This window comes from Salmo salar, unplaced genomic scaffold, assembly GCF_905237065.1.
Source record: "Salmo salar unplaced genomic scaffold, Ssal_v3.1, whole genome shotgun sequence".
Lineage (NCBI taxonomy): Eukaryota > Metazoa > Chordata > Actinopteri > Salmoniformes > Salmonidae > Salmo > Salmo salar.
In genome coordinates, this window is record NW_025549776.1 from 205,001 (window position 1) to 219,493 (window position 14,493).

Sequence of the window (14,493 nt, forward strand, 5' to 3'; positions counted from 1 at the left end):
TTAACCCGCTGTTCCCTGGTAGGCCGTCATTGTAAATAAGAATTTGTTCTTAACTGACTTTCCTAGTTAAATTAAAAATAATTGGGGATTAATTTAATTTCCCCCCGCTTAAATTCTTATTTATAATCAAAACATTGTCTTTAATTTACATCCTAATATAAAAGGCACGTACCGGTAGGCCGTTTTCATTACAGATGCAGAAAAGCAATATAATATGAAAATAAAGCACTTTTTAATATTCTATCAAGGATTTGTTTTCAGAGACAGACAATGAGCACATGGTTAAGGTAATGACAGGTTCACTGGGAGGTGACTAAGGATGTGTTCCCTATTCCCTATATAGTGCACTACTTTAGACCAGGGCCCTATAGAACCCTATTCCCTATATATAGTGCACTACTTTAGTCCAGGGCCCTATTGAACCCTATTCCCTATATAGTGCACTACTTTAGACCAGGGCCCTATAGAACCCTATTCCCTATATATAGTGCACTACTTTAGTCCAGGGCCCTATTGAACCCTATTCCCTATATAGTGCACTACTTTTGACCAGAGCCCGATAGCACCATATTCCCTATATAGTGCACTACTATAGACCAGAGTCCTATAGAATCCTATCCCCTATATAGTGCACTACTTTAGACCAGAGCCCTATAGCACCCTATTCCCTATATATAGTGCATTACTTTTGACCAGAGCCCTATGGGCGCTATATAGGGAAATAGGGTACCATTTGGGACACACAGAAGGAGGCAGGTAGAGGGTTTGTTTGGTGGCCAGGCAAGAAGCAGCCTCTTGAAACTGTATGACAACAAAAAACACATTTTAATCTCACACAAAAATCTAGTAGATTTGAGGAAAATAACAGATTTTAATTGACTTCTGCACTGCACTCTGGGGTCAGCTTTTCCAATGCAATCGAAAGGGTATGAAAAGAACATTGTTATATCAATCAATCAATCAATCAATCAATTAACATTGTTATACACACCAAATGATCCTCACTCCCTTTCCAATGATCCAGACATCATTGTGAAAAAAATATAGAATCTCTCCCATTTTTTAATTTTTTTCCCACGCATAGTCATAAAATAACATTTGTAAGTTTAAGGAGTCATTTCTTAGGCTTTCATGAATTATTATTATTATTTTTTAATCTTGTCTATTTAAAGATTTTGTTATAAAGTTATAAAACATTTCATATTATCTACAATATATACAGCACATTGGGTCTTTTATTACGTTTTAAAATGAGGACGTGTCACAAACGGCGCCCTAATTCCTATATAGTGCACCACCATGGGCCCTGGTTAAAAATAGTGCACTAAATAGGGAAAAGGGTGACATTTGGGATACAGCCTACCGTAAATTCCGGACTATAAGCCGCAACTTTTTTCCCAGGCTTTGAACCTCGCGGCTTAAACAATGACGCTGCTAATATATGGATTTTTCCCGCTTTACTTTTTTTTTTCCAAAAAAAAACCACATTCTGTGACGTGCTCAGTTTTTTGGCGGCATGAAGCTTTCATTAGACCAATGAAATTGGCGAACGGGTTAAGGTCAAACAACTTTTTTTGTTTACTGTTTAGATTAAATCGAGCGCTCTCAAACTTCCCATCATTCTGATTACGGTAGTCATTTTGTTACCCTCATCATGGCAAAGACACGGAGAAATGCATATGATGCAGCTTTCAAGTTGAAGGCGATTGATCTGGCTGTTGGAAAAGGAAATAGAGCTGCTGCACGGGAGCTTGGTCTTAATGAGTCGATGATAAGACGTTGGAAACAGCAGCGTGAGGAATTGACTCAGTGCAAAAAGACAACTAAAGCTTACTGCACATTTTTTTTTTTTACAAGCCGTGCTTCGTTAAAGCCTATTTATTTTTGTTACAAGCCGTGTTTCGTTAAAGCCTGTGTAAAGTTCATTTGTTTCAATGTACCGGTAGGCACCTGCGGCTTATATTCAGGTGCGCTTAATAGTCCGGAAATTACGGTATGTCTTTTTGAGGATGAAAATCTACACTTCACAATTCACATTGTTTATAAACAGTTGCAGTGTAACAGTTTTGTATGTTAGAGTCTTTGCCTCAAAGTCTTTGCAATGTCAATGTCATCAAATGTTAGAGATTTCCATCCGCTTTCTATCTACGTCCTGCAAGTCACCGTTCATCTTCAAAGGCATTTCAACCTCCAGTCTTTTCATTTGATGTTTCTTCCATTTCTTCAGTTTCTTGCAGCATATATAAGCAGTCAATGTGACGACGATGCAGAATAATCCCAGACAGGTTACTGACAGAGCAATGAGTAGTGGCTGACAGGGGAACACGTCCTCCCTGCCAGGCCTCTCTGTCAGCTTCCCCACGTACCACGGCTTCTCCTCCATCTGGGTCTCAGCTTCCCCGGTGAGAAGACTCCGGATATAGCTCTCATTAGAAACCGTCTCGTTGACAAAGAGGTTGACCAGGACCGTGGAGTGGAGAGGTTCAGGGTGACCGTGATCCGAGACTTTAACCAGAAGGCTATAGAGACCACGGTCACTGAGTTCTCTCTTCAACGTGATGTTCCCTGTGTCCGGGTCGATATCGAACGATCCCGGCTCGCCACCTTTCCTCTTGATGATGCTGTAGGCGATCACAGCGTTCATTCCTGTGTCTTTATCCACGGCGTACACCTCTGTGATGGAGGTCCCTGGTAAGGTGCTAGGTAACACCAGCATGTAGGACTGGTTAGACTGGGGGAACAAGACGATGGGAGGGTTATCGTTTACGTCAAGGAGGAGGACAGTAACCATGGTGAGACAGGAGAGAGAGGGTTCCCCTCCGTCGACTGCTTCGATCCAGAGGTAGTACGTCCCCTGTTGCTCCCGGTCCAGAGGGGTACGGGCCCTCAGAGCGCCTCGCCCCGTGTCGATCACAAAGATGTCGCTGCCGTTGAGGATGGAGAGCGCCACCCAGCCGTTCTCGCCTGCGTCCGCGTCCGTTACCGAGAGAACGCCGATCTCGCCAAACCCCGGGAAATTCTCCGGCACAAAGAATGTAAAGTCTTTATTGATGAAGCGCGGGCTGTTGGGTAAAAATGAAATCAATCAATCAAATCATAACAATCAATCAAAACAATCAATTAAATCAGCAGTAATCACAAAGTGTCTGTTCTTTCTCTTACCTGTTGTCATTACGGTCCAGCACAGTGATGACAACTGTAGCTAATGACTCTCTTCTGGGGGTCCCTCGGTCCACCGCCCGAACCATGAACCTGCACAGGTTACAGTTTAGAGTTCACAAACTTTTATTCAATTGTCTCTTCACAATATTACAACAACAATTAAACAAAACATATTGCAGATATAAAAAAAAGACACTATGAACTATGAACATCCATAGGCAGTTATAATGCATTGTGTCATCCATATATCCAGTTCCCGCTTTAAAAGACATTCAGCTTATCGAGGCTTTATAAAGCCTTCATAAAGCCTACCTAAGCGCTACACAGATGTGTTACAAAGCATCTATAACCGTACGCCATGCTTTATAAAGGGTTCATAATTGTGACATAACATGTTGTGCTGCAGGATGACACATGATTTGAAGAGAATTTATGTTAGGCACATTACAATTACCTTGATAAAAGCCCCCAACATAAGGAAATTGAAAGTGGCTTTCAACTGAAACCAAGTTAAATGTCCCTCAGTACATAAACACACACAACAATATAACAAGTCATACTGTGGGGTGATGGACCCAGTCAGGTCTTTATATAACAATATAACAAGTCATACTGTGGGGTGATGGACCCAGTCAGGTCTTTATATAACAATATAACAAGTCATACTGTGGGGTGATGGACCCAGTCAGGTCTTTATATAACAATATAACAAGTCATACTGTGGGGTGATGGACCCAGTCAGGTCTTTATATAACAATATAACAAGTCATACTGTGGGGTGATGGACCCAGTCAGGTCTTTATATAACAATATAACAAGTCATACTGTGGGGTGATGGACCCAGTCAGGTCTTTATATAACAATATAACAAGTCATACTGTGGGGTGATGGACCCAGTCAGGTCTTTATATAACAATATAACAAGTCATACTGTGGGGTGATGGACCCAGTCAGGTCTTTATATAACAATATAACAAGTCATACTGTGGGGTGATGGACCCAGTCAGGTCTTTATATAACAATATAACAAGTCATACTGTGGGGTGATGGACCCAGTCAGGTCTTTATATAACAATATAACAAGTCATACTGTGGGGTGATGGACCCAGTCAGGTCTTTATATAACAATATAACAAGTCATACTGTGGGGTGATGGACCCAGTCAGGTCTTTATATAACAATAAAACAAGTCATACTGTGGGGTGATGGACCCAGTCAGGTCTTTATATAACAATATAACAAGTCATACTGTGGGGTGATGGACCCAGTCAGGTCTTTATATAACAATATAACAAGTCATACTGTGGGGTGATGGACCCAGTCAGGTCTTTATGTTACAATATAACAAGTCATACTGTGGGGTGATGGACCCAGTCAGGTCTTTATATAACAATATAACAAGTCATACTGTGGGGTGATGGACCCAGTTAGGTCTTTATGTTACAATATAACAAGTCATACTGTGGGGTGATGGACCCAGTCAGGTCTTTATATAACAATATAACAAGTCATACCGTGGGGTGATGGACCCAGTCAGGTCTTTATATAACAATATAACAAGTCATACCGTGGGGTTATGGACCCAGTCAGGTCTTTATATAACAATATAACAAGTCATACCGTGGGGTGATGGACCCAGTCAGGTCTTTATATAACAATATAACAAGTCATACTGTGGGGTGATGGACCCAGTCAGGTCTTTATATAACAATATAACAAGTCATACTGTGGGGTGATGGACCCAGTCAGGTCTTTATGTTACAATATAACAAGTCATACTGTGGGGTGATGGACCCAGTCAGGTCTTTATATAACAATATAACAAGTCATACTGTGGGGTGATGGACCCAGTCAGGTCTTTATATAACAATATAACAAGTCATACTGTGGGGTGATGGACCCAGTCAGGTCTTTATATAACAATATAACAAGTCATACTGTGGGGTGATGGACCCAGTCAGGTCTTTATATAACAATATAACAAGTCATACTGTGGGGTGATGGACCCAGTCAGGTCTTTATATAACAATATAACAAGTCATACTGTGGGGTGATGGACCCAGTCAGGTCTTTATGTTACAATATAACAAGTCATACTGTGGGGTGATGGACCCAGTCAGGTCTTTATATAACAATATAACAAGTCATACTGTGGGGTGATGGACCCAGTCAGGTCTTTATATAACAATATAACAAGTCATACTGTGGGGTGATGGACCCAGTCAGGTCTTTATATAACAATATAACAAGTCATACTGTGGGGTGATGGACCCAGTCAGGTCTTTATGTTACAATATAACAAGTCATACTGTGGGGTGATGGACCCAGTCAGGTCTTTATGTTACAATATAACAAGTCATACTGTGGGGTGATGGACCCAGTCAGGTCTTTATATAACAATATAACAAGTCATACTGTGGGGTGATGGACCCAGTCAGGTCTTTATATAACAATATAACAAGTCATACTGTGGGGTGATGGACCCAGTCAGGTCTTTATGTTACAATATAACAAGTCATACTGTGGGGTGATGGACCCAGTCAGGTCTTTATATAACAATATAACAAGTCATACTGTGGGGTGATGGACCCAGTCAGGTCTTTATATAACAATATAACAAGTCATACTGTGGGGTGATGGACCCAGTCAGGTCTTTATATAACAATATAACAAGTCATACTGTGGGGTGATGGACCCAGTCAGGTCTTTATATAACAATATAACAAGTCATACTGTGGGGTGATGGACCCAGTCAGGTCTTTATGTTACAATATAACAAGTCATACTGTGGGGTGATGGACCCAGTCAGGTCTTTATATAACAATATAACAAGTCATACTGTGGGGTGATGGACCCAGTCAGGTCTTTATATAACAACATAACAAGTCATACTGTGGGGTGATGGACCCAGTCAGGTCTTTATATAACAATATAACAAGTCATACTGTGGGGTGATGGACCCAGTCAGGTCTTTATGTTACAATATAACAAGTCATACTGTGGGGTGATGGACCCAGTCAGGTCTTTATATAACAATATAACAAGTCATACTGTGGGGTGATGGACCCAGTCAGGTCTTTATATAACAATATAACAAGTCATACTGTGGGGTGATGGACCCAGTCAGGTCTTTATGTTACAATATAACAAGTCATACTGTGGGGTGATGGACCCAGTCAGGTCTTTATATAACAATATAACAAGTCATACTGTGGGGTGATGGACCCAGTCAGGTCTTTATATAACAACATAACAAGTCATACTGTGGGGTGATGGACCCAGTCAGGTCTTTATATAACAATATAACAAGTCATACTGTGGGGTGATGGACCCAGTCAGGTCTTTATATAACAACATAACTACTCTCAAAAATCAAAGTTTCTTAGATTTCTCTCAGACCTCAAAAGTTGTCCCCTGATATATATATTTTCTATTAACAAACATAGTCAGGGAGAAATGGTACTGAGTTTTGATCCACAACATATTTCTTTACCTGTGGAGTTACAGACTAACAACATACCTGAGCATTCACTGCCTACAGGTAGGAATACAGCCGGACATGTAAGGCGAGCCGGCATACCCTCCCAGGTTCAGGTAGGCGGCCCTATCGGCCCCACTCCGCCTGCCTGGCTACTATCGAACGTCCGATCACTCAGGAATAAAATGGATGGAAGTCCTGCTTTTGATATGAACTAAGAGAGATGACGTGGAACGCTCCTCAGTCTGCCTGACTGAGACATGACCAGACCAAACTGTTTCCGGACTAGGCTGAATCCCCCCCCCCATCCACCGAGCCCGACAGGTCAGTCAAGTTGTCTCTAAAATCAAGAGATGGTGGTATTTGCTTCATGATTAATCAGCGCCGGTTTATCAACTTTACAGTACTACATCAATCATGCTCCCTGACCTTGAATTCCTATCTTTTGAACTTTATGGACTTATGGACTTTATGGCTTGTTGATATTACATTTATGAATTGTGGTGATGCTATTCTAGCTGCTTGTACTAACTCATGAATGTAAACTTGTATATGTTAAATGAATGTAAATTTGTATATGTTAAATGAATGTAAACTTGTATATGTTAAATGAATGTAAACTTGTATATGTTAAATGAATGTAAACTTGTATATGTTAAATTAATGTAGGTGAATGTTTGTTGTATGAGGTGAGACTGAGGTATATATGTAATAATCATCAACCTTCAGAGATACCATGCTGTCCTGTCAACACATACCACCAACCTTCAGAGATACCAGGCTGTACCGTAAATACATACCACCAACCTTCAGAGATACCATGCTGTCCTGTAAACACATACCACCAACCTTCAGAGATACCATGCTGTCCTGTAAATACATACCACCAACCTTCAGAGATACCATGCTGTCCTGTAAACACATACCACCAACCTTCAGAGATACCATGCTGTCCTGTAAATACATACCACCAACCTTCAGAGATACCATGCTGTCCTGTAAATACATACCACCAACCTTCAGAGATACCATGCTGTACCGTAAATACATACCACCAACCTTCAGAGATACCAGGCTGTCCTGTAAATACATACCACCAACCTTCAGAGATACCATGCTGTCCTGTAAACACATACCACCAACCTTCAGAGATACCAGGCTGTCCTGTAAATACATACCACCAACCTTCAGAGATACCATGCTGTCCTGTAAATACATACCACCAACCTTCAGAGATACCATGCTGTACCGTAAATACATACCACCAACCTTCAGAGATACCATGCTGTCCTGTAAACACATACCACCAACCTTCAGAGATACCATGCTGTCCTGTAAACACATACCACCAACCTTCAGAGATACCATGCTGTCCTGTAAATACATACCACCAACCTTCAGAGATACCATGCTGTCCTGTAAATACATACCACCAACCTTCAGAGATACCATGCTGTCCTGTAAACACATACCACCAACCTTCAGAGATACCAGGCTGTCCTGTAAATACATACCACCAACCTTCAGAGATACCATGCTGTCCTGTAAATACATACCACCAACCTTCAGAGATACCATGCTGTACCGTAAATACATACCACCAACCTTCAGAGATACCATGCTGTCCTGTAAACACATACCACCAACCTTCAGAGATACCATGCTGTCCTGTAAACACATACCACCAACCTTCAGAGATACCATGCTGTCCTGTAAATACATACCACCAACCTTCAGAGATACCATGCTGTACCGTAAATACATACCACCAACCTTCAGAGATACCATGCTGTCCTGTAAACACATACCACCAACCTTCAGAGATATCATGCTGTCCTGTAAATACATACCACCGACCTTCAGAGATACCATGCTGTCCTGTAAATACATACCACCGACCTTCAGAGATACCAGGCTGTCCTGTAAATACATACCACCAACCTTCAGAGATATCATGCTGTCCTGTAAATACATACCACCAACCTTCAGAGATACCATGGTGTCCTGTAAATACATACCACCAACCTTCAGAGATACCATGCTGTCCTGTAAACACATACCACCAACCTTCAGAGATACCATGCTGTCCTGTAAATACATACCACCAACCTTCAGAGATACCATGCTGTCCTGTAAATACATACCACCAACCTTCAGAGATACCATGCTGTCCTGTAAATACATACCACCAACCTTCAGAGATACCATGCTGTCCTGTAAATACATACCACCAACCTTCAGAGATACCATGCTGTCCTGTAAATACATACCACCAACCTTCAGAGATACCATGCTGTCCTGTAAATACATACCACCAACCTTCAGAGATACCATGCTGTCCTGTAAATACATACCACCAACCTTCAGAGATACCATGCTGTCCTGTAAACACATACCACCAACCTTCAGAGATACCATGCCGTCCTGTAAACACATACCACCAACCTTCAGAGATATCATGCTGTCCTGTAAATACATACCACCAACCTTCAGAGATACCATGCTGTCCTGTAAATACATACCACCAACCTTCAGAGATACCATGCTGTCCTGTAAACACATACCACCAACCTTCAGAGATATCATGCTGTCCTGTAAATACATACCACCAACCTTCAGAGATACCATGCTGTCCTGTAAATACATACCACCAACCTTCAGAGATACCATGCTGTCCTGTAAACACATACCACCAACCTTCAGAGATATCATGCTGTCCTGTAAACACATACCACCAACCTTCAGAGATATCATGCTGTCCTGTAAATACATACCACCAACCTTCAGAGATACCATGCTGTCCTGTAAATACATACCACCAACCTTCAGAGATACCATGCTGTCCTGTAAATACATACCACCAACCTTCAGAGATACCATGCTGTCCTGTAAACACATACCACCAACCTTCAGAGATATCATGCTGTCCTGTAAATACATACCACCAACCTTCAGAGATATCATGCTGTCCTGTAAACACATACCACCAACCTTCAGAGATACCATGCTGTCCTGTAAATACATACCACCAACCTTCAGAGATATCATGCTGTCCTGTAAACACATACCACCAACCTTCAGAGATACCATGCTGTCCTGTAAACACATACCACCAACCTTCAGAGATACCATGCTGTCCTGTAAATACATACCACCAACCTTCAGAGATACCATGCTGTCCTGTAAATACATACCACCAACCTTCAGAGATACCATGCTGTCCTGTAAATACATACCACCAACCTTCAGAGATACCATGCTGTCCTGTAAATACATACCACCAACCTTCAGAGATACCATGCTGTCCTGTAAATACATACCACCAACCTTCAGAGATACCATGCTGTACCGTAAATACATACCACCAACCTTCAGAGATACCATGCTGTCCTGTAAATACATACCACCAACCTTCAGAGATACCATGCTGTCCTGTAAATACATACCACCAACCTTCAGAGATATCATGCTGTCCTGTAAATACATACCACCAACCTTGGTTTTAGGGCAATATAGTATATTTTAAAAGCTGTGGGAAAACCAGAAAAAATGGGAAATCTGAAACCTGGAAAAACAAAACCGAGAAAACGGAGTATGTGGGAAAAAGACGGAATTAAGCAAAAAATAAATACGGATTGTTTTTGGTGTAGAACTGCACTTTAGAGTGTGTGATCCTGCAGCACAGCATTATGGGGAAAGTTGAGATCAGGTCCAATATTGGCTGTGCACCCAAGAGGGAAAGAGGTTGGGCTATCCTACAAAGGGTTTAGAGTAATATAATACATGCCATTTATCCAAAGCCATTTGCAGTCATGCGTGAATACGTTTTTACATATGGGTGGGAATCTAACCCACCATGCTGGTGTTGAAATTCTCTACTAAGATGCATGATGGGTTATAAATGCTTTGTGAAGACTCAATTGAATATGATTTATAAAGCCTTTCTTAAGCAGTGCTAATGCCATCCTTTATAAAGAACAGGTTTATGTCATAGTTGACATAGATATCTTTCATTCCACCATCTCAATTTAAATGTGTTGTTTTTTTTGTTTCACTTTTTTATGCGCTTTGAGATTATTTTCTGTAATGAAAAGCGCTATACAAGTTTAACAAGTAAATTATTATTATTACTATAGACATATATTGGCAATTTATAATGCGTTTTATCCATACAATATCAGTCATAATACGTTACAATACATCATCAATATGCGACAGACCTGTAGGTCTGCTTCTCTTCTCGATCCAGAGATGTGGACACGGTCAGCACACCCGTCAGTCTGTCCAGGAGGAAAATGGAGGGAGCGTCTGACCCCAGCAGGTAGATGACCTCTCCTCTGGCCTCACTGTCCTGGTCTGTGGCCTGGAGCTGGGCCAGGAAGCTGTTGGGAGGGTTATTCTCCTCCACAGAGACCTGAGAATAACAACGACCACCAGGAAACATATAAGTAGGTAAATACTGAAATAAATAAGTAAATAAATAAGTAAATACATAAATAAATAAGTAAATATTGAAATAAGTAAATACTAAAATAAAAAGTAAATACTAAAATAAATGTGTAAATACTGAAATAAATAAGTAAATACTGAAATAGATAACTAAATACTGAAATAAATAAGTAAATACTGAAATAAATGTGTAAATACTGAAATAAATAAGTAAATACTAAAATAAATGTGTAAATACTGAAATAAATAAGTAAATACTGAAATAAATAAGTAAATACTGAAATAAATAAGTAAATACTAAAATAAATGTGTAAATACAGAAATAAGTAAATACTGAAATCAATAAGTAAATACTGAAATAAATAAGTAAATAATAAAATACATTTGTAAATACTGAAATAAATAAGTAAATAATGAAATAAATTTGTAAATACTGAAATAAATAAGTAAATAAGTAAATAAATAAGTAAATACTAAAATAAATAAGTAAATACTGAAATAAATAAGTAAATACTGAAATAAATCAGTAAATTATAAAATAAATAAGTAAATACTAAAATAAATGTGTAAATACAGAAATAAGTAAATACTGAAATAAATAAGTAAATACTGACATAAATAAGTAAATACTGAAATAAATAAGTAAATACAGAAAGAAATAAGTAAATACTGAAAGAAATAAGTAAATACTGAAATAAATCAGTGGGTAGACCTTTTTTGTTTTTAATCCTCTATATTTTTCAACCACAAAAAAAAATATCCTATATATTTTGTATTATTGTACTGAAATGGCTTAAGAAACTCAATGTACTTTAAATAATATGTTCAGTACATGTCCTAACCCTAACCGTAACCATAAAACATTGAAACACTCATGTGTTGATAAATGTATTCAGTCACCTCACACAGAGACTGTTTGAAGACAGGCGCGTTGTCGTTTTCATCCTGAACCAGGATCTTAATAAAGGTCTTGATGATGAGACCTCTGGGGTTCCTGAGCACCACAGTCAGCTCATAGTCCTGCCTCTGCTCGTAGTCCAGCGGCTCCGTCGTCTCTAACAGATACTCGTTCTTAAACACTTTGTAAGGTGACAGTCGGAACGGGCCGGATCCTTCCAGCAGGCATTCCGTCCTCTGTCCTCTTTGGTCCGTGTTCTTCACGGTGAAAAACGCGATTGGGGAAAAAGGAGGTTCGGACTCTTTCATCGTGACCACACCGTCTTTCTCCGCCGCGATGTAGCGCGGCATAATAACCGGCGGACCGGAAGCTACCCGGATCACGTGCACCGTCACCATGGCGACGGCAGGGATGCACCCAGGCCCGTTGGCGAGGACGGTGAGTTTGTAGAACTTCCCGGTTGCGGTGTTGATCTGACCGGCCAGTTTGATCACGCCGGTAATCCGGTCCAGATGGAATAGAGCTCTAGCCTCTCCGGGAACGCGGTCACTGTACGCATAGCTGATCACCGCGTTGGCGCCCTGGTCGGGGTCGAAGGCGTGTAACCTGGACAGCTGCTCTCCTTTAGTCGTATTCCCGTACAGCGTCACGTTGACCTGTGACTCTGTGAACTGAGGACAGTTATCGTTGACATCAGTGATTATAATCCTTAACGTGGCGGTGCCAAGAAGAGGTGGTAACCCGCCGTCCTCTGCTATAATATCCGTTACGTATTCCTCCTGTCGTTCCCGGTCCAGCTCGTCTGTCACGATGAGGAAGGGTGTCAGCTCACCCCCTTCGTTCTCCTCTACGTCCAGAGTGAACACCCCAAAGTCGTTGACCAGCCAGTAAGTCTGGACCCCGTGAAACCCCAGATCAGGATCCGTTGCTGACTGCTCCACCGCGAACCTCGTGTTGACCTGGGTGTTCTCCGGGATGGAAACCCTAATCTCGCCTGTCGGGAAGCGCGGCCGGTTATCGTTAACATCCTCCACTAAGATCTTGACCTTAACCAGCTGGAAGTACTGCTGGGGTAGAATGAACACATCCAGGGAGAGGACGCAGCCCTGGTTGTACTCTGAGGCTTCGGGGCAGAGCGTCTCCCTGTCGATCTCATTCCCAGATGTAAACAGCTGTCCCGTAGTGCTGTTCAGAGTGACATACTGATCACTGGGCTTCTTCTGGGGCAGACTGAATAAAACATGGGGATCGAGGGATAAATCCAAGTGTAAGTCGGAGCCCATGGACCCTATGAGCGTCCCTGAGGGTAATCCTTCTTTTATCTTATAGACCAGCTCTTTCGCTTGGCTGAAATGAGCAAAACAGGAGAGAGGGCTGGTGTAAAGGACGAGTATGCACAAACCCTGAAATACAGACATAATACAGAAACATGGGGTTTAACAAGTAGAGTTCCAGACATGAGAGAATCAGCCTCAGGGGGGGAAACAACAAACATGTTGACCGATACAGTTATATTATGGAATCAATAGCCAGTGAAGAAAATCACTGATTAAATAGACTTTCTAAACAGGCACATATATGTTTATTTTAATTTTAAATACACATTTTTTTACTCTTTAACTCTTTAAATAATTAACAAGTAGAACGTAGACATTAAGATGTATTGAAAATAACATACACGTTACTACTCATCAATTACATAACACACGTCGAAGTTGCCAGTTGATTTAAGCGCAAACCAAACTCTCATTTGACATTGAACTATGAGGTTTAAAAAAATAAAAAGCTTTCTCTCTTCATTTTTTTTTTTAATAGAAAGACTACTGTTACAAGACTACAATGAGAAAACACTTACCCACAGTACTCCTCTCGAGCTTAGTCCGGGTCCTGTTTTGTTGAACATGTTTATTCCACCTGGATCGACGTGGTTTCACCTACAGCCCCGGAGCAGAGAGCCCGGAGCTGAACGCATCGGAGGCTTGTCGTGTGCTGAGTTGATCAGTGTAGCTGCAGAAGCACATAATCTCTGCAGAGTCCGTCGCTGTCTTGTCGCGTTCTGAATTGAACACAGTCATTCATCCCAACACAGGGACACGCACACAATATGCAAATACAACCCCCCCCCCTGACGGCAACCAATGAGATTAGACAGCCGCCGGGATGGGCAGGGAGAGGCGGGTTCAGGATCATGCCCTGTTTTTGTGCAGAGAGAAGGATTTTGTGTGTGTGTGTGTGTGTGTGTGTGTGTGTGTGTGTGTGTGTGTGTGTGTGTGTGTGTGTGTGTGTGTGTGTGTGTGTGTGTGTGTGTGTGTGTGTGTGTGTGTGTGTGTGTGTGTGTGTGTGTATTTGTGTGTGTGAGTGAGTGTTCAAAACAGAGAGAAGAAGTACCCTTAGTAAGTAATAGATGTGGTGTTTGGAGCCTGTTATTTCAGTAATTCTGTTTTACTGGAAGCCTCCAATAAAGCACATGAACCCAGCCTCTCTGAACTGCACATGTTTCCTTAAT

The 14,493-nt window shown here is 41.2% G+C and overlaps 1 protein-coding gene across 1 annotated transcript; it reads right to left on the bottom strand.

The window, feature by feature from the left end:
* Positions 1–1,862: 1,862 nt before the first annotated feature.
* Positions 1,863–14,056, bottom strand: LOC106574995 (protocadherin-20). Its single transcript, XM_045713519.1, has 5 exons — positions 13,843–14,056; positions 11,990–13,390; positions 10,861–11,054; positions 3,163–3,252; positions 1,863–3,062 (listed from the first exon to the last, which is right to left on the bottom strand). Exons 1-5 carry the CDS (start codon positions 13,888–13,890, stop codon positions 2,114–2,116), a joined length of 2,682 nt encoding a protein of 893 aa, XP_045569475.1. The 5' UTR covers positions 13,891–14,056; the 3' UTR covers positions 1,863–2,113.
* Between the last annotated feature and the right edge of the window lie 437 nt (positions 14,057–14,493).